This window comes from Sodiomyces alkalinus, assembly GCF_003711515.1.
Source record: "Sodiomyces alkalinus F11 unplaced genomic scaffold SODALscaffold_12, whole genome shotgun sequence".
NCBI classification, from domain to species: domain Eukaryota; kingdom Fungi; phylum Ascomycota; class Sordariomycetes; order Glomerellales; family Plectosphaerellaceae; genus Sodiomyces; species Sodiomyces alkalinus.
This window is the reverse complement of record NW_021167090.1, coordinates 1,003,386-1,022,776: the sequence shown is the minus strand read 5'-3', so window position 1 is coordinate 1,022,776 and position 19,391 is coordinate 1,003,386. Positions and strand designations below refer to the sequence as shown.

The 19,391-nt window shown below is 55.1% G+C and overlaps 6 protein-coding genes across 6 annotated transcripts; 5 read left to right on the top strand and 1 right to left on the bottom strand.

The window, feature by feature from the left end:
- Positions 1-21: 21 nt before the first annotated feature.
- Positions 22-825, top strand: SODALDRAFT_329365 (hypothetical protein). Its single transcript, XM_028610919.1, has 3 exons — positions 22-280; positions 463-475; positions 590-825. Exons 1-3 carry the CDS (start codon positions 157-159, stop codon positions 633-635), a joined length of 183 nt encoding a protein of 60 aa, XP_028462989.1. The 5' UTR covers positions 22-156; the 3' UTR covers positions 636-825.
- SODALDRAFT_79071 (hypothetical protein) lies at positions 343-3,016 on the top strand. The gene is made up of 4 exons (XM_028615699.1): positions 343-475; positions 590-1,699; positions 1,789-1,899; positions 1,996-3,016. The coding sequence occupies exons 2-4, from the start codon at positions 632-634 to the stop codon at positions 2,872-2,874; spliced, it is 2,058 nt and encodes a 685-aa protein (XP_028462988.1). The 5' UTR covers positions 343-475; positions 590-631; the 3' UTR covers positions 2,875-3,016.
- A 1,341-nt stretch (positions 3,017-4,357) lies between these two features.
- On the top strand, positions 4,358-6,452 carry SODALDRAFT_329361 (hypothetical protein). The gene is made up of 2 exons (XM_028610918.1): positions 4,358-4,700; positions 4,796-6,452. The coding sequence occupies exons 1-2, from the start codon at positions 4,370-4,372 to the stop codon at positions 6,262-6,264; spliced, it is 1,800 nt and encodes a 599-aa protein (XP_028462987.1). The 5' UTR covers positions 4,358-4,369; the 3' UTR covers positions 6,265-6,452.
- A 717-nt stretch (positions 6,453-7,169) lies between these two features.
- Positions 7,170-8,027, bottom strand: SODALDRAFT_78983 (hypothetical protein). The gene has a single exon (XM_028615698.1). The coding sequence runs from the start codon at positions 7,807-7,809 to the stop codon at positions 7,276-7,278; it is 534 nt and encodes a 177-aa protein (XP_028462986.1). The 5' UTR covers positions 7,810-8,027; the 3' UTR covers positions 7,170-7,275.
- Positions 8,028-12,041: 4,014 nt separating this feature from the next.
- On the top strand, positions 12,042-12,912 carry SODALDRAFT_329358 (hypothetical protein). Its single transcript, XM_028610917.1, has 3 exons — positions 12,042-12,253; positions 12,516-12,741; positions 12,806-12,912. Exons 1-3 carry the CDS (start codon positions 12,069-12,071, stop codon positions 12,812-12,814), a joined length of 420 nt encoding a protein of 139 aa, XP_028462985.1. The 5' UTR covers positions 12,042-12,068; the 3' UTR covers positions 12,815-12,912.
- A 1,837-nt stretch (positions 12,913-14,749) lies between these two features.
- SODALDRAFT_329355 (hypothetical protein) lies at positions 14,750-18,786 on the top strand. The gene has a single exon (XM_028610916.1). The coding sequence runs from the start codon at positions 15,057-15,059 to the stop codon at positions 18,444-18,446; it is 3,390 nt and encodes a 1,129-aa protein (XP_028462984.1). The 5' UTR covers positions 14,750-15,056; the 3' UTR covers positions 18,447-18,786.
- The last annotated feature ends 605 nt before the right edge of the window (positions 18,787-19,391 follow it).

The window sequence follows — 19,391 nt, the reverse complement described above, 5'->3', positions numbered from 1 at the left end:
ACCTCTTCCAATCCCTCTCTCTTTTCCCCGACCTTCGACCTTGGAACCGGAATCATTATTCCTCGACTAATCCTGAACGCCTTGGTAAATTTCTCTGGCGACCATATTTGTATGCATACGATCAAGCGACAAACATGACTTTGGGCAAACCCCCGAATGGGCGGTAACGAGTCTCAGTCTACGACATTCGCATCGTTTGATATTTCTCTTCACCCGTTCATCATGTTGCTTTACACAAAGGTTGCGGCGCCAAAGCCTCCCAAAAGGAGATCTAGAGCCGGTACGTTCTATTGTTTGCTCGCTCGCGTCTTTCCTTTGCCACATACTGTGCTTGCTGCCGTTCCGTTTCCTGGCTGCCATCTCCATCCCCATCGCCATCCCATCGCCACCCCCATCCCGATGTGGCCGGCTCGGTTCGCACCTCTTGCTGACCCACGGTTTGTTCATTTTACGAATATGCAGGTTGCGCATACTGGTATGTCTTATATCCTCCTTTATGCTTTGAACGACTCTTCTTTCCCCCCTTCTTTTCTTGGTTTTGGGTTATGACTGGTCGTGCTGACACGTGGGGGAACCACAACCAAAACAGCAAGGAAAAGGTACACAACCACAATGAACCACAACCGCATCCATGACCACATCCCACATCCGCAGCCACCACCACAACACAACAAAAAAAATCCCAATCCAAACACCAAACACTCGGCATCCGACACCCTGCCCTTCCCCCCTTCTTCATCCTCTTCGACGTCCGCATTCTAACATCCGTCCCTCGGCGAGGGTAAAACAGAAGAAAAAGTGCGACGAAAACAGGCCGGAATGCTCCCGCTGCGTCGAACGCGGTCAGAAATGCGTCTACGAGCCAGTCAAGCCCCGCCAACGCAAGAAGCGCGATTCGAACGCTGGACACTATGACGATGAACAATCCCCCGAAGCCCATCTTCCGTTTCTTAGACTCGATACCGGTACACTGGATCTCCCCCCGGCCGTCGCAGGCCTGGCAGGCGCCCAGAAAGAAGACGACCATGACGGGGATGGCCCGTCGGTATCCATGATAGAGGACGTTGCGGACGTTGCGGACGTTGCCAGTCTCGCCAGTCCCCTCGGCTCGCAATGGGCCACCTCTTCCGCCATCGATTCTGATGCCGCCCTCGTCTCTCCCTTCGACATGCCCTTTCACCTCTCCCTTCAGGACAACGACGACGGCCAAGTCGACGAGGAGATTGTCAGAACAAGCCCTCTTCCCCTTCCTCAGCTAGCCGTCTCCCGAATGGCCCGAGCCCATCATCACCCGGACTTGGCCATGATATCACCCGCACCTCTTGGCTCTCCCCATCTCGAGTTCGTACTGCCCGTCTTCAGCGAGTTCTCCGACTGTTCCAGCCGCCGCGCCCTCATTGATCACTTCGCCAACGTATTGTCGCACCTCATCGTCCTCCGCGAAACCGAATCGGGGAATCCCTTCCAACAGCTTGTCCTGCCCCTTTGCCATAGAAGCACCGTAGTGCAGAACGCCATATTTGCCTTGTCAAGCGCCCACCTGGAGCATCGCCAACGGGGGAACGAGAAAGGCGACGAGAAGTCGCTGTACTTCCACAATCAAGCGATTCAAGGGCTAGCCCGGCTCATCGAAATGGGGTCCAAGGCCAACCGGGAAGATCTTTTGGCTGCTATCATGCTGCTGGTGTACTATGAAGTGGTATGTTCACCCTGTTCTGGTTTCCCCTCTCCGCCTATAGCAATACCGGTTGCTCCATGCATGAGAACTGACGGGGTCATGTGCACTAGTTGGTCCAACGGGGCCGCTCCAACATTGTGGACGGGCATCTGAAAGGTGCCATGACCGTCATGACCCAGAACGACCAGGCACCCACAGCAACAAGCGCATTCCTGGAACGTGTATGTTTACTCTTTTTATCCCCTGGTATATATCTATATATATTGGTCAAGCAAACACCAATGACCTCGAAAACACAATACTCACAATGAGCTCAGGCATTCCGGTTCTACGACGTGATTGCTGCCCTTTCGTTTGGCAAAGCACCCATATCGACAGCTCCCGCTGCCGGCTGTCTGCACCCTGTGCCTAACCTCGACCCCTTAGACACCAGCCCATCCAACAGCGTCGATACTCTCCTGGGTCTTTCCACCACCCTGTGGCCCATTCTCCACCGTCTGTCGAACCTCCTCTCCTTGAAGAACGAGCTCGAATCCGCCCTAGCGGCACCGTCTCTCAACACGGCTAAACTGGCCGTCCTCCGAACCGAGTTTCAAACGACGTCGGACGCCGTCGAATCAGCCTTGGAGAATTGGCGGCCGTCGTTGCCGCCAGGGTGCCATCTCGGGGAGTTTGGCGTCTATGACGGCGCCACCATGGGGGCCGGGCCATCCCCGCTCCATACCCCGGACAGCGCCCACCTGCAGAGCGTCCTCCACAATGCGCTGGCCTACCGGCACAGCGCCTTCGTGCACCTGTACCGCACCATCCACGGCCATGCGAGGAACCACCCGTCGGTGCAGCGACATACGCATATCAGTCTACGGCACTGCGTCGCCACGGTGACCCGTGGTGGACCCGTGGCGGCGCTCCTCTGGCCGCTGTTCGTGGCGGCCTGCGAGGCGGTGAGCGCCGAGGACCGGGAGCTCGCGCGGCAGGCGTTCATAGCCATCGATCAACGTCAGGGCATGACGAACATCGAGAGGGGCTGGATCATCGTCCAAGAAGTGTGGCGGCGGTCTGATTTCATGGATGGGGAGGGGAGTCTAGGGGTGGCGGATCTGCCGCGGAACGTCAGGCGCGCGGGGTTGACCGTGGGACCGGACCTGTGGCGGAGGGTAAGCGAGGATATGGGCGTTACTATTGTTTTTGGGTGAACCGGTGTGGTGTGAATGGGATGTTTGGGGGGGGGCTGGGCGTCCATCTTGTTTGATTGAGATGTTCTTTCTCGTTTTTTTGCTTCCTTTCTGTTTGGTGGGGAAAACTTGTTGGGAACAGGGACACAGTCTGTTGAGCATGTTTGGCATTAGGTATAGGAGGCCGGGTTGTCTGGAGTCTTGACAGAATTGGGTATATATGGGTGAGGATATTCCGACTGGACTCTCGGTGTCAATAGTTACGACAACTACCACTCCTGATCATCAGTATATAAAATCAGACGATGGTAACGAAAGCCTTGTGGGCGGGCATGGCCTCCTTCTTTTCTATTATTGGTATTCGTACTAGTCTTGTTGCCGTCGTTCTTAGTAGTGCCCTGCCTGGCTACCTAAGTTATAAAGGTATATACGATAAGTCTTTGCTTTTCTTACGCGGACGCTATTAAGAGTGATATACATAAGTCTCTTATTCTCTTATCCCTCCTTTAGGTTTTGTTAGAATTGGGAGGACCTATAGGAGGACTACTTCGTCCAGCCCGACAAGAGAAGAGAGGGCTAATTATGGGGTATTCGACCTGACCAACGACAAATAAAGGACCTTGACAGTTTACGTGTAGTTGACTCGGCGCTGATTACGTCATCACTTAACCGCGGACGGGACGGGACGGGACTTTGGTTTGGGGACAAAGCCATCGAAAGACCCCAAATAAATCGTTAATATTGGAATAAAATAAAAAGTTCAATTTAAACCTGCGACTATCAGTGTTACTCGGTGTGAGCTTTACACTAGGACCCAAGGAACGTGTCTTTGGGTTTCAACGGGTGGGGTGTCCCTCTCCACGAGTACGAGGTACAAAGAATGGTAGCCTATTCGTACCGTGGGGGAATCCTACGTTATGTATATGTACTGCAGAATCTGAGTGGCGCTGCTTATAATTAACATAGCACAGCTTAGCTTAGCATAGCGCTGGTGCTCAGCCCCCAAAACGGCTGGGTCGACAGCTTCGGGATGACCCGCCTCTTTGGGTGTAGACTCCGTAGTGTCCGACCGTGGTGGCCCCTCGACCTCGACCTCGACCTTCGACCTGACATCTCACCTTATCGTCCCTCCTCATCCAGACATCCACATCTTGACATCCACATCTTGACATCCACATCTTGACATCCCGCGGCAAATCCTCTGGTTCTCGTCATCATTTCTTGCAGTTCTGTGTAGCATCTTTTCTTTCTCTCTTATTTTCTCCTCTTTTTCTTTTTTCTCTTTTCCTTCGAATCACCGAGACCGAGACAAAGGAGTGCTGAGGCATCTCGTCCACATCTCATCATCCCTCCCCTCGTCACCGGCCCCTCCCCGCCTATTTCGGAAGTCGCCTTTATCACCCACCCGTGCGCCTACCTTATGATTACCAGCACTGCCGATACGTCTCGTTTCTTTCGCAACGACCCTCGGCAGTCTCGTGGGTAAAGGAAGGCCCCCCCCCCCTTCGAAATTACCATGCCCTCACTGCGCGCATGTTCCCACTGCGCCATTGCGCTACTTTTCAGCGTCTGCACAACTCCGGCAGTGGCGGTCGATGTCAAAAGGGTAGACGGAGTTCATCGGGTGGAAAAGACGCATGTGACCATCATCCACAACATTCAGAGGCGCGACATGACTTCTTCCTCCTCCTGTCCGCCCAACCACTCCCTATGCCCGGCCAGCCTTAACGGAGGATGCTGCCCGAGCGGCTACGGTTGCGCATCAGAATCATGTTTCGCTTCCACCAGAGCGCCACAGACATGTGCTGGCAGAGTAGGCTACTACGCCTGTGCGCCTGAAGTCGGAGGTGAGTAGAAAACTCTGTGCTTCCCCTTGACGTCTCCCCCCTCCCCCTGCGTCGTTGTCATTCGCCGCCCTAACATCTGTCGTGCCGTTCTCCAGGGGGTTGCTGTCCGGAAGGATACATTTGCGAACGAGGAGACAACTGTCGCGCACCACAGGGCGTCTCCTATTCCCAATCCTGTCCGACCAACTACTTCCTCTGCCCGTCCTCGCTAAACTACGGATGTTGTCGCGACGGCATGGGCTGCGCGTCCAACGCCTGCTACTCGACCCAGCCTTCCACCTATACCATAACCCGAACGATCACCACGACCGACTCGGCCGACTCGGAAATAACAACGACGGAGACGGAGACGGAGACGACGGTTTCGACGCCATCCCCACCCACAGCGAGACCCACGGAGGTTGATGACGACGCAGAGGTCGTGATTAAATTCTATCCAAGCTCGGTGTCCAAGGTGGAGCCAGAAATCGTCGAATCCAACAACGACAGCAGCGACGACGATGGTGGCGCTGGTGGCGACGACGGCGGTGGTGGGGGGGTAACGACCGGTCAAATCGCAGGCATCGTCGTCGGCGCCGTCGCCCTTCTCGTCATCGTCCTCGTGGCCGCCTTCCTCATCATGCGCCGTCTCAACAAGGTAGTCAGGGCCGTCGAGTCCAAGCAAGGAACCACCCGCCACTCCAACGGCACGAAAACCCAGACGGCCTACCGCTCCGAGAAACCCGCCGTCTCCGAGCTCGACGACCAGAGCGTCGATCCGCTGATGATGATGTCGTCGCCGCGTCCTTGCCACCGCCGCGCCGACTCCGACTCGGAGGGCATCGGCATCGGCTCCCTCCCTCGACCGACACCGAGTCCGGTGGCCCATGGAGGAGGCGGAGGAGGAGTAGGAGGAAGCTACCAAGCGGTGCCGGACCGCGACCGCCACATGAGTTACGATTCGACGTACCCGGGCAGCAGCAGCAGCGGGGTGGGTTATTTCGACGTCGTGCCCGACCGGGCGCATCGCGCGAGCCAGCAATCCGGCCCGTCATGGCTCGCCGGCAGTCATCACAGCACGGCGAACAACAACAACCGCCAGAGCATCGACTCGCAGAGCACGCAGGGCCACGGCTACACCCAGGGCTACGGACACGTGCGGCATTTTAGCGACGGGAGCGACTACAGCATGAACAGCGAGGTGGGGGGGACCCCCGGGGCGCGTACGCCGCAGGAGCTGGACGGCGTCGACAGCTCGGTCATGCCCGAACTACCTGCCGACGGGACGCTTTCGCCCAACGAGGCCCACCGCCGATCGGGGGGCGGTAGTGCTGTGAGCGCCGTGAGCGGGCCTGCCGTGCCGGCGACGAGCCGACCACCGCCTGCGGCGCGGAGGCGCAGCAACGAGGGGCGAGGGAGGAGCGAGAGCTCCGTGGCGGGTCAGGCGACGCTGAGTGTGGTGGCTGAGGCTGGCGAGGTGGTCGGACATGGACACTACGGGCCAGTGGACAATTTCGCCGGACAGACGGCCGTGGGGTTGGAGAGCAGTCGGGAACCGTCGCAAGATGGTCGGCGGGAGGCATGATTCTGACTGATTTTGGTGATGACGAAGTCGGCATTCTGGGAGAATGGCAGGGTATGGTATGTACAACAGAATGATGCATAGCAAAGCACAGCATGGCGTTCAACTGGATATTATTTTTGGATTCTATTTCTATTTTCTTTTCTTCTTTTCTTTTTGCCTTTTCTTTTCGATATATAGATACCACGTTCAGACTTACGAGAGCAGACAAACGGCTCGCAATGATATTCAACCTTGATTCACCTTTAATTCACCCTCATCATGGAAGGGGAATGCATCCTTAAGTAGCTCTACTGAGAACGAACCATCACCCAGGGTAAGACGGACGGAATATCCGCGTACCAACTCCACACATTCAACGCAGGCCACCTCACACGGCATCATCTATCTGCGGCATCTTAGCAGGAGTGCTGGTCTCTTAGCAGTGGGCCTTGTAAGGTATTCCCATTCTGTGCGTCCATGCGTTTCATTCCCCTGTGCCTGTCTCTGTCTGTGCCTGGCTGTCTAGGTAACCGTTGCCGCGTTGCATTTCCCCATTTCCCCATTTTCCCCGTTCTTCCCCATGATTTGCCTAGATCGTGTCAATAATTAAGCGGAATTACATACATATTACCACAGCCCAACCTGCTTCCGGGACGAGACTTCTAGATCCGGGGGCGCTGAATATAACCGTCCCTGGTCGATGGGCTAGCCGAGCGGGATGAATCAGGCGGCCCCCTGTCTGTCGGCAACACGACCGGGATTTCGGGGAAACCCCGGACGAGGAGTTGACTGGTTCGGTTCGCGTCGCCAATATGGACATATATATTGATTCATGCTTACTATAGTATTTGTGTACACACAACGTAGTTAACGCAATATTGGTATCCGTATTAGCGCTCCGCACGGATACGTCGTATTTCGTACTTGTCTAGGGGGGGCGATGCGGTGAGATTCAATCTTGTGCTGGCACGGTTGCACTGACGCCGATGCGATGCAGTGATGGGGTCGCCGGCCCCGGGGGTCGTTGTTCCGTTAGGGCTTTTCCACATGTATGCTGTAAGGACCGGACCCTAAAAGGGGCTGGGGCTTTAGCCGCCGAACGTACCAGCAACAGCCAAACATTGGGAGGTACCTGAGAATCTGGGGGAGAGAGTGAGGATGCGGGGAAGAAACAGCAATAGATAAGTTGATGTAAGTAGTAGTTGAACAAGGAAAACAGACGATGCCGCTGGTATTGAAATCTTTCTCTTCACTTGCCGACCGGAGGTGGATGGAGAAATAATTAATTACGTGCCGCAGTCTCGACTGACCACAGGTTGAACGAACTGCCGTGCCGTACATACGTGGTATGTTGAAGAAAGCCGTTTCAACTTTTTGTTTTCCTCGAGGTCCCCTGGGCCAGCGAGCGCCGGAACCGTGTCTCCTTACCGTTTCTGTACCCCAGAGTTCCCACGACAATGATACCAGTCGATCCCCGAATGACGGCGGCGAGAAGAGAAATCCTCCGACTATGCAGCTGTCACAACATGACAGGAGCCTGCCGTGGGCCGGATCTTCATTTATCATTGCCTCCTTTTCCCCTCCTTCGTCTTGGGGCACGATTGTCGCTTGGGCAATGATACCCGTCCGTCCATTGATGATCAGCTAACTCTTCCTTTCGACATGGGCTAGCCCGGGTATATACGTCCAGTTCGCGAGAAGAATGCAGAATGCAAAATCCAAGCAGCCTCACGACATGGAGCAACCGTCCTTCGAGCACGTGTCGTGAGAGGAGGTCGAGGTTCGCAGGAACCGAGAAAGAGGGGCCATGCCAATATCGCCAATGCACCCAAGGGCAAATGCGCTGCAAAGCGAAGCGATAATGAGACAAAACGTGGATGTGACGCATCACGGCCCTCGCAGCACGCACTATATACGCTACCTCATCAAGGAAGGTGGACGACAAAAGTCGTGCCCACCGTGCAGTGCAACACGTGCTTTTCTACTCCGTACTTTTGTACTATGACATTCTTGGAGTGGCTGGTCCCACGTGTTTTGGCCGTGCTCCGGGGGTGGGGGGTTCTAGAAGGCTTCTTGGATTGTTCTGGCTCACCTTCGTTCGTTCACATGGGGAGAAGACGACGATTGCATTCGGGACGATACGAGAAATCAAAACGTGGGCGAGCTTTCGTACTTACTATGAAGTACCTAGACGAGAAAGTAAGGTAATGGTCGTCTCCACGTGCGAAAGTCGCGAATCCGTAATGGACGAGTTGATGAACTGGGTCAAAATCGAAAGAAGAGACGGGGACCAGGGGCCTTTTTAGTACGAGTTGGGTCGGTCAGCAGTTCGAGTCTAGCAAAGTGGGCGGTGGAACGAGTTGATCAAGGGTAACGGTCCCAAAGGGCCAAACGGAATATCGGTACGTTGATGTACGTTGTACACGGTACGTAGAACGGAGTACGAAGTAGTGTACCTACCCACGTGTAGGGTTCCCCGCCCGCCCATTTCGGTGGATCAGTCTCCAACCTGCCTTTTTAGGTCAAAAGCGTCCTAGGCTTCACGGCGAAAGTACCGTGACAAGAGTGGGAAGAGTGGGAAGAGGCAGGTGGGTGAGGACGACGTACGTTATGTTGACGTTACCTGTGCCTCATGGGCGCTCTATTTCGTAATGCTGCCTCGGCTTTACAAAAGGAAGCCAAGTAAGAAAGCGGTGCCGCTGGGAGTCATTGTGGGAATGTGAGAGTTAGTACCAAGTACAGTCGTTGCTCGGAACCTTTGAAGCGCGTTTAGCTGGTATTAGCATTATGTATGAGCCGGTGTTACGGCGTATGGATACCCCTGTCCCCTCACGACGTTATCTGGGGAAACGAGGTAAATAAAGTAGTACCTTCTGTACATACAACGTACGTAGATACAGCGGCCGAGACCGAGATCAAGCATAAAGAGGTAATTTGGGATACACGACCTTACCTTACCTGTAATTTGAATCGAGATGAACCAGTACCACGAATGGAAGAACGCTAGCGCGGGTACATATCAATCATCCATTAGCTTCTTCTTCGACCTCGCGCCAAACCGAACGGTGTAAGAACTAACGTCTGCCAGTCGCGTTGGAAACGGTGATAGCAGATAAGCGACTCGGTAATGCTTAAGGTATCCGTTATCCGTCGAGTATCACGGTCAGGGCTATCAGCCAATCATGACACAGATAAAGGGGCAACAAAAGGAGAAGAAGCTGGTATGGTATATAATGCGAACTACGTTGTACGTCAATACGAATAAGAATGTCAAGGAGATAAGTTGAGCAGAGGATAGGAGCTCGGCTGAGTCTCCGTTGATCAGTGCCTAGATCCGCGTACATAGTGACGATCTTCCAAGAACGATCTCCGAAGTCCGAAGTATTAGTTCATGTACTCCGGACGGGTCATTGCAGCCATGTGTGATCGAAGCAGGTGGGTAGGTAAGACAATACGACGGAGATCAGCGCTATATGATAGTACCCCAGGATTCTTCAAGCTTCTTCTTCAATTCACCCACGACATAACCGACTTATTAACCATAGCACTGTAACACTGATCCAGACAGTTGGGTGCTATTCTCCCCGGTGGATATTGTTGCGAGATCAATCCACCGTACATATGTACACCGTATCGTCGATGACGCACCAAGCATGAGCAAGGAAACGGTTTCTTGGTCTTGTTTCTTGTTGGTCCGTTTGAGAGCTGACGGAGCCCTCTTCCAGCCCGGACGTTGATTGTCCATCCAGTTTGACGCTTCCTATTCACCCGCTTATAATTGGTATGACCCTGTCATCCCCATTGTATTCGTATGTTTACGTTGTACCCATCCGCTCGAAGTATCCGTACCGCGTAATTATGTTGTACTCGTACCCCGTACAAACCCCTTGCGCACTCTTGGCCCCTTTCCCCCATTAGCTAAGTAAAAGGCACCTATCATTCCCAATTACCCGACATTACACCCAAGCCCCTCTATGCATTCTCCTACATGTACTGATTCTTTCGGTTGCTGCATCCGACTCGCCTCTTTTCAGTCAATGATGCGGCCCCTGACGCATTGCATTATATTTTTCGACCGAATCATTAATTAATTTTGCACAAAAACAGGTACCACAATGCACAAACCCCTTCGATTCGAATCGGGTTTCTCGGACGATGGATAGAGGAAAAGACGGGGTGGCGGATCTGCCAAGCGGCACATTGCCGTCCCGCCAAAAAGAGAAAAATCAATAGTGCCACCAACCCGTTGCGATATGCGGTATCATAGTCCCAATTACGTGTATAGGGGAATACATAATTACACCTCGTATCGAATAGCACAGTCCGGGTCTGAAAGACGGTTATTACGAACAAACGCAGTATTCCAACGGACCTGATTGTCAGCTCTGCAAGGAAAATCAATTGTGCTTCAGATGCCTCTCTCTCCGTCACCCTCCATTGTCGAGTTCCCTCGTCCGCAAAAAGCACCCCGATTTAGACGAGTCTCCATTGAGTCAAGCCCTCCCTCCCCCGGCCCTGGACCTGCAGAACAAGGCTGGGCGGGCAGCCCTCTTCCTTTCTCTGTATCTGCGTGTATGTAACGGATGCGACCTCATGCGGATGTCCGGGACGCTGATAGGGTGGGAAAGCCCACCGGATAAGCTATTTTGGTTTGGGCCGAACCGACTTTGGGTCCCGTTGCCGGATTATCCTGCGCGCCCAGGAACACCACCAAGCCGCAAGGGGGAGGAACAAAGCCGAAAGAGTGGAGACGTCGTGGAGCATGTACGTACTCCGTACAACGTGCTCCGTAATTGATTAGGTGGTTACGGTGCGGTGGAGCGGGCCACAGGGGCGAAGGAAGCAAGCAGATGCATGTGGAGGAGGTACCTTACAACGGGACTGGTAACTGGCAGCGGCAGCATCTGACTAACAGCACTAACACGCATCATCTCCTCGGGCTTTCTTCTTCTTTTTACTTACCTTACCTAGGTAGGTAGGTGCGCTGTATGTACTTCTTCCGCCGCCGACCGGGACCCGTGCTCACGCTTCCTTCTCCCCTTGGCCCTTGGCCCTTGTTCCTTATCCCTGGTCCCTCGCTTGGGTCGGTCGATTCGACTCGCCGTTTCCTCCCCTTTTTCGCTGTTCTCCGTTTTGTTTCCCCTTCTATCCCATGCTCCGTGGCGCATGGAATACAACGTATGTAATTAATACCAAGCTGGCCCTTCGCAGCGGCCCTCCCCACTCCCCACCTCCCCTCCTTCTGGGCAAAGGAGTTGAAGACCGTGGTCCCACATCAGCTTAGGTAGTTACTGGGCAGAGCTCGTGGCACTGCGCCTCCCACCCCCGTCCCCAGTGCCCAGTGCCCAGTGCCCAGTGCCCACTCACCGTTCCCCATCCCGCTCCATTCATCCTTAGCGTCCCGTACTCCGTACCCTCTGCCATGCTGCCATGCAGCCTGCTGAAAGTGCAACGTAAGGTACCTTGCCTGCTCAGTTTACCTACAGGACAGGTACCCGATTCTCCCGGAGGCACCTAAGCCTAGAACCGAGAGACGGGACATCCAGCCTACCGGCTGGTACCGAACCAGCCCCAACCAACGCAGCCATCCACTCCTACACCCACCCATCCATCATGCTCGCCGTCCCAGGTCCCATTGTCGTTATTATATATGAGGGCATCCACCGTCCTCTCCTCCCGCACTCCCCCCCTTTTCCCTTCCCCTTCTCTGCCCATCACCGACTTCCTAGCAGACTTTCAGCCTCCCTCGCTCTCAGGACCTCAGTCGATCGACCTTGACTTGACGTGTTTAATCAACGTTACCAAACCCCCACAAATCCATCAAGATGAAGGCCGCCGTTATCCTCTCCCTCGCCACCGTCGCTCTTGGCTCCGTCCTCGAGAAGCGCGCTTGCGCCGGCAACAACTGCAACCGTCAGGTCACCGGTACCCGTGATGGTCTCCTCCCCATCACCGAGCGCCAGGCCGACTGCTCCAGCTTCCAGCTCACCACCGTCACCCCCGAGGCTGCGTAGGTCTTCCCGTTCAACTGTTCACCGTTCCCCTCTGTCTTCTCGTCTCCATGTTCTCTCCATCCGCCTTTTCTGGACCTTGGAATACGGAGGGATGCAATGTGGAAAAAAAGGCGGACACGACAAAGCACGACAGCATTTTGTCATCATCCCAAGGACAACCAACACGCAGACATGAAAGACCAAGACGAGAGAGCTCAGAGACGGAAGACGACAGGCACAGGATTCTGAACACTGAACTAACATGTCTTCTCTCACCAGCACCGTCACCGTCACCGTCACCGCTGAGCCCGTTGCCAAGCTGAAGCGCAACGCGCAGGTCGAGGCCCGCCAGGCCACCGAGGTCCCCACCGCCGTCCCTGCCTACGCCTCTTCTTGCGACGAGGTCCGCTACGCCTCTGCTTGCGACTGCTGGGGCATCACCGCCTCGGTCACCACCGCCCCTACTCCTACCGTCACCGTCACCACCACCATCGACTACTGCGAGGTATGTTTCCCCTCCCCGCCATAACTCGGTCATCCAATCGTCATGCTAACATCTCTCGCTCTAGGACCTGTAAATGGCTCGTCTGTGATGGACAAGCGAGGCTGAAGTGGTGGAGGAAGTTGGAGAACACAACGATCCCTTCCATTCCGTCCCTGATGTTGCGGCCCGGCGAGGGACTACGGCGATCATCGCTTCGATGATTGTACATGAATGTGGTCCTCGACTCGTGGGGGAGCAACGTCAGGGGGTTGGGCAGCTTTTCTTTTTTCTTTTTTTCCTCTCTCTCAATTTTCCTTTTCTCACAGGGCATAGACAGACATTGGGGCGGCTTGGAGAAGTCCTTGTTGTTACATTACTACGACTGTGAAGAAAGACACCAAAAAAAAATGGAAGAAAACGCTGTACGGTTTCATGAATGCATGGTACATTTGCAAAGCCCTGGGGGAAGAAGGGGAGAAGAAAAGAGGCCGATGGGAGACGGATCTCTTGAGATGATGGCTGGGACTTGGCCTGATTCGGTTGGGATTTGGGCTGCCTTGGGCCTTTTTTTTTCTTCTCTTCTTCTCCCGCTGTTACGATATTCGCATCCGGTGTAATAATCAAGACTAATTCACCTGCCGCTGTCCACTATTTTGATTTTCTTCTTTAGTCCTTTTGTTCTCGACTCCATTGACGACCTTCCTAGGTAGGTAGGCGTAAAGAACTGATTGCACCGGAGTTTGATGTCCGCCCAATAAAATTACAGCACTGGCCGATAGTATTAGCCACCGTATTTTTGCCTTTTTCCGAGGTGGCTCGGCTCCGGCTACTTTAACGCTGGCAATGGCAGACATCGTTCAACGTTTTGCCCAACGGAAGTCGGGCAAAACGTTCGGGGAGGCTGGTGGTCAGCTCCGCGCCGGCACGGCAAAAGCCACCAAGCCACAACTATTCGGGAGGAAGAGTAAGCAGACCTCGCCGAGTTGGCACACACTCAACGTCCACACCTTGCGTCGTTGCGCCCTCTCCTCTGAGTGAGATGGATGCTGATGGATGCGTGCTGATCTATTTATTCCCTCCCGGAGAATTGGGTTCGGACATCGGCAAGCCCACGTGCGGACAGGCGTACAGAGGTGTAGAGGACGTCGTACACGTGTACAGAGAGTCGTACACCCGCCGGGGATGCCGTGTCTCCCCGATCCGTCTGCCTTCCTGTGGAAGATAGCACCCACTTATGCAGGTAATCAATACACGGCAGTGGACCGGAGGACAAGGAAGGCATCGGACGTCTCGTCTCTTACAAAGTCGTAGTTGGCACTCGACGGTCAAGATTCGATCTGTGGTCGGGGTGGTCTGGAATGATTCTCCCATGGCCAGATGGCGAGTTGCATCCACGTGGTGAAGACGAGGAACCAACAGCAACGAGTCGTGATTGTGACCATTGCATGATAGTTTTTACACCCTTACGGATAACTGATATCCACGTTCTTTATGAGGTATCCAACCTGAGACCGATTCATCACGTAATTACCTTAGGTAGAAGCACTAAGGTAGTTACTAACACTAAAGCTGACTAACATAATGCAACAATGACCTCGAACCGAGAAGAGGAATGTGTTGTCTCGGATTGAAAGCCATTATACAAAAGGCCGCTAGTTTAAACGGAATGAAGGACAATCATAGAGAAAACTCGTGAGGATCAAAGATAGAACTGTTTCGATGATTGATATTTCGTGAAATTTGGCTGGAGAAAGAGAATCGATGAAATAGTCGGGGTTGGGAGCTGGGCCTCTAGACTGAGCTGTCATTGGTCATTGACGTTGTTAATGTCAATGTCACATTGACCCGGCAACAAGAGTAAACAAAGGGTGAAGGCAACTGCGTCAGGGGTGCCGCCTGCCTCGCCCTCATGAGACTTCCACTGCCACTTTGTAGCAGCTTCGTACAGGGGAGCCTAGGGGTACGTTTACCTTGGAGAAAGCACCATCAATTTGCAAGTCACCAAGTCACGAGGGATCGAAGTCGGAGACTTTGGTAAAGTTTGGCCAGCCACAACCTGGAAGGTCCGTCCTTCCGCCTTTCTGTCTTTCTGTCTTTCTTCATCTTTCTTCACCGTCACCTGTTCGTCCACTTCACCTTGCATTTGCATTTGCATCCCCCACCTCGCATTCACTCTAAACCAACCGTTGCGTCTTTTCCCGGGTTGCCGCCGTCCTCCTCGTTGCTGCGGACAACCGCCGCCTGCAGCGACATCAACAACATCACTCGGGTAACACGACATAACACGACACATCACACGTCAACAGCCCAGTCCACGACCACGACCGCGACTTCCAATGCCCCAACCAAAATCAGATGACCACGACTTCGAGATTCACGTCGACCCTTCATGCCTAAGTGCTCCCATTGACGACGAAACTACCGCTGCTACGAACATGTCCGAGAACGAAGACCCCAATAATCAAGCTACATCGGGGTTCGAGAAGACGACAGTCGACGTCGGTGGAGATGAAACAATGAAGGAGGACGAGAAAGAACAAAATCCAGAACCAGATACCCAGACGGATGACACCTCGAGACCGTCATCCTCTTCTCGTCGTGTCGTCTCCGGCCGTACCGACGCTCTCATCCAAGCTGCCGCCCGGGCCGTGGTCGACCAGATCGAGCGCCAACGCGATACGGATTACAACAGCTGCAGTCAAAGCGGTGACGGCGACTCCATTGTTTCCTCCGCCATCGGCGTGGGTACCGAGCTCAGCTATACCACCGGCGGCGCTGCTAGCGACCCGAACCCCGACCGTCGAGATCGGGACTCGTATGCCTCGCAGTCCCAGGACGGCAGCGTACGTGTCAACCGCAGCAGGCCACGCTCCGTCATCTCTTCGGCCGCCAGTGCTGCAGCTCACGAGGAAGACCGCGGCGGAGACAGCTCATCTCATCACGAAGCCGAGTCGGACGTCTTCAGCGAGCGCAGCAACCCCAGTGTTCGCAGCTCCCTCGGCTCATTCGACGGGAGGACGAGCCTCAAGGATGCCGGAGATGACCTTCATGATATTAGCACAAGGAGTGATGCTTATTCCAGTCATCACCGCGACCGCCATGACACCATGACCCAGCGGACTAGGACTAGGTCGCCTCGAATCTCCGACATCTCCCAGTACGAGGACCATGAAGAGGAGCCTTTCGTCCCCACCATCCGCGGCCGTCCTCGCGTCCCCTTCCGCACCCCGTCCGACGTCCGTGCCATCCAGCTGTCTTCCCCCGCCCCATCCATCTTCTCCGGCTCGCCTCGTTCCAACAAACGCTCCCACCTCCCCCCCGCTGGCTCCCGCCTCGGCAGCCCCTCCGCCTCGGCCCAGTACTCCCCCAAAGGCCGCACCACGCCGTCCCGTCTCAAGCCTCGCAAGGTTACACCGCCTCTCGTCCTACTCCACGCCACCCTTCTCCCCCTTCGCTGGCCCTGGGCCTCCGTTCTCGAGACCGCGCCGTCCGACGCTCTCTCCCCCGCCGCCAAGGCCCTGCGGGACAATTGGCGTCGCCTGCATGACCGTCTGGGCGACACCGTCTGCGAGCGCGGCATTCTCCTGCCCCATCCCCAAGCCGACTACGAGGTCCTGGAAGAGCGCTTGCTCGACGCCCTCGACCTGCCCTTGCGACGTCGTGCCCGCATCCTGGAATGCGGCCATTACCTCGGCCCGGCCAACGAGCACATCCTGACCGAGGACTGGGACAGCGATGACGACGCAGATGGGGGCGGCGACGGTCGGTCGACGCGGCAGAGCACTTCTTCCTCTTCTTTCCGACATGGCCGCCATTCCGGCGCTGCCCAGACCCACTGGTGCACCACCTGCCACCACGATATCCGCTACGAATCCCTGGGGCCCGGCAAGCTGTTCCACGTCAAGGTCTACGCGAGCAACGGCCTCATGCGTGCAGGCGCCTGGTCCGCCTGCTGGAAGGAGATGGAGCGCGTCGACGTCGAGCTCGAGCCCATCGTCGAGCCTGACCTGCTGGACGAGCTGCAACGGTTGGCCCTCGACCAGCAGCGGGAGGCCGAAGAAGGCGCCCAGGCCCTGACGAGGACCGGTTTCGACTCTGACATGGTTGAGGCTGATGCTGAAGGTGAACCTGCTGCTGTTGCTGCTGCTGGTGGTGCTACTGCTGCTGCTGCTGCTGTTGAGTCGACGCCTTCCATGGAGACGACTTCACTACAGCGGACAACGCACCGCCATCAGAGAGAGCCATCCTATGGCGAATACCTTCCAGCCTCCTCTCCTCCCCTTCCGATAGAGGATACGTCCGTTTCCCCGCCGTATTCCACCATGTCGCGCCACGACCAGATGGAAGAGCGCCGTCGCCGAGAGGAAGCCCGCCTCCGCGAAATATACGGCGAGAGTCCTCCCCCCACCGCAACCCGCGCCGTCACGCAAGCCGCCGCGCCTCCGCCACCCGAATCACATCGCATCGAACCCGAAGCCCCGCCCCCACAAGACCTGCCCCCTTCCTCCTCGTCATACATGCCGTCGTCTCCATCGGAAGAAGCCCGCGCACGCCGGGAGACCCGCCGAAGCGACGGCGTCCCTCACGCTCACGATCACGCTCACGATCACGCTACGTCGACCGATTCGACGCCGCCGCCGAGACACCCACAACACGCAGCGGCTTCATCCCATCTGCAGTCGGCTTCGCTCCCGGAACTTCTCCTCGAAGCCGTCCGCGTCCTCCTGCAGGATCGCAAGAACGTCGCCCTGTTGCTGATGGGTCTTCTGGTTCTCTTCCTTGCCATCCGTCCGCCCACGGTCGAGCCGCGGATGAGGGAATGGGATGGGGTCTTTGCCGAGCCTCGCCGGGCCCCTGTTGCCGCTTTTGTAAGGGACGAAGGCGTCGATGCAGAGATTGAGTTTGAGAGGCGTCATGCGCCGGTGGAAAAGTCGGTCGCGGTATCGATTTCCGCGTCTACTTCGGCGTCTGCATCGACTCTGGTGGTGTCACATGCGGAACAAGATCCTCCCCCTCAATCTCCTGCTTCCTCTTCGAGTACATCCAGCGTCGCTAGCATCTCTGCTAGCGCTGACCCTCGCGAGACGCAGGAGTCGCATGACGAGCCTCTTGTAAAGGCCGAGGAGGAAGCGATAAATTCGCAGCCGGAAAATAAGCGACAGGAGGAGCCACAGTATGACCCGCCTCAACAGGCCGCACAAGAGTCTCAGGCCCAGCAACAGGAACAGCAACGACAAGTACAACAGCAGCAGTCATCGTCCCAGCAAGAGCCAGACCGCCCTCCCGTCGTTCATGAAACCATTACGACTCGCGAGGTCGTCCGCATAATCGAGACGGTCACCCACACGGAAACCGTCAAGGCTTTCGTCACCGAGTCGGCTGAGAAGCAGGTTGTTGATATCCCAACTGCCCCTTCCGACTCTTCTTCTGCGTCGTCCTCGTCGTCGTCCTCCCCCGTCTCGTCCGAGTCAGATCCCATTCGGTCCCCGCCTTGCGAAGACGTGCCCTCCTCGCCCGAACCAGAATCTCAGTCGGGTTCAATCCCTCTCTCTGAAGAGATCTCCGAAGTCGAGGTCGAGGTCGAGGTCGATGAAGAAGCCCCGGCCAAGGAGCCTCGTATGGTCCCGGAGGCCGATCCTATTCTGGATGAATCTTCCTTGGATGGGGAGGAGAAGCAGCAGGAGCAAGTTGTGGAAGAACAGACTGATATTGAGCGGGAGCTATGATTTTTTATTTTTTTATTTCTTTTGTTCTTTTTGTCCCTTGATCTTCATCTCACTCCTCTGCTGAAGTATCACCAACTATGAAGATGAATACACGATTTGGATAGGGATATGATCTATGATTGACAGGCTCAATTACCATCATGTCTAGCAACAAAACTCCATTGTTACCCAGGGCCTTTAGCGAAGGAGATGATGTAGGAAGGACTCGGACACTCTTGTCACCCTGGCACTGGCCTGGATGGCCAAGGATGCAAATGGATATATAACACATACAACACAGGATTTGGTAGATAGATTGTCCATTGCCTTAGGTAGTTATTAATGACCAAACGGATATGATCAAACAAGGCGGCTCTCGTCATGCAACCACCATCACTTTTTCCATATTTAACCAGTCCAGTGTCATCGAAGAGATCTTTGCCAGGGACACTGGCTATTACCCTCCAGGACGGTCCACAACGGTCACTTCACAGAGGCACATGTCTCCGTTCAAGGTAAGCTTGTCGGCTCATACACTCTTATTTGCCGTCCCGCTTCCGGGACTCTTCTCCCGTAGGAGACCTGTACAAGGCATATAACCGGTGGGAGTGGAGGGATTTGCTCTTTCTCAGTCCCCATATACTAACTAACACACAAGTGAGGTTCAACCTCACTCACGTCCCTCCCCAGCTCATGATCCAGTATCCATCCTCCCTAATGCTGGCGTCCGCAAATCATGCAGTCTCAAAAGACCCTTCAGGCCCGTGTTTCCCATATTCATGTCCCATCATCTCCCACGTATCATCAATCATCACGAATTGCCCCACCCCCTAAAGCACCCTGCTTCCCCATCCATGCCAGCTAAGGGACAAGAAAATATAGGAAAATAAAGGAGAAAAAAAAAAAAGAAAAAGCTAGAAGAGAGAAAAAGACAAAAAAGTCCAGTACCAATGTAGTGTGCCTCTC

Excerpts from the sequence above, each read along its gene's own strand:
- SODALDRAFT_329355 (XM_028610916.1), top strand. The coding sequence starts at position 15,057 with ATGCCCCAACCAAAATCAGATGACCACGACTTCGAGATTCACGTCGAC.
- SODALDRAFT_329361 (XM_028610918.1), top strand. The coding sequence starts at position 4,370 with ATGCCCTCACTGCGCGCATGTTCCCACTGCGCCATTGCGCTACTTTTC. Across the intron at positions 4,701-4,795 it reads CTGTGCGCCTGAAGTCGGAG|GGGGTTGCTGTCCGGAAGGA; the intron begins GTGAGTAGAAAA and ends GCCGTTCTCCAG.
- SODALDRAFT_79071 (XM_028615699.1), top strand. The coding sequence starts at position 632 with ATGACCACATCCCACATCCGCAGCCACCACCACAACACAACAAAAAAA. Across the intron at positions 1,700-1,788 it reads TGCTGGTGTACTATGAAGTG|TTGGTCCAACGGGGCCGCTC; the intron begins GTATGTTCACCC and ends CATGTGCACTAG. Across the intron at positions 1,900-1,995 it reads CAAGCGCATTCCTGGAACGT|GCATTCCGGTTCTACGACGT; the intron begins GTATGTTTACTC and ends CAATGAGCTCAG.
- SODALDRAFT_78983 (XM_028615698.1), bottom strand. The coding sequence starts at position 7,809 with ATGATAAATGAAGATCCGGCCCACGGCAGGCTCCTGTCATGTTGTGAC.
- SODALDRAFT_329358 (XM_028610917.1), top strand. The coding sequence starts at position 12,069 with ATGAAGGCCGCCGTTATCCTCTCCCTCGCCACCGTCGCTCTTGGCTCC. Across the intron at positions 12,254-12,515 it reads ACCGTCACCCCCGAGGCTGC|CACCGTCACCGTCACCGTCA; the intron begins GTAGGTCTTCCC and ends TTCTCTCACCAG.
- SODALDRAFT_329365 (XM_028610919.1), top strand. The coding sequence starts at position 157 with ATGGGCGGTAACGAGTCTCAGTCTACGACATTCGCATCGTTTGATATT.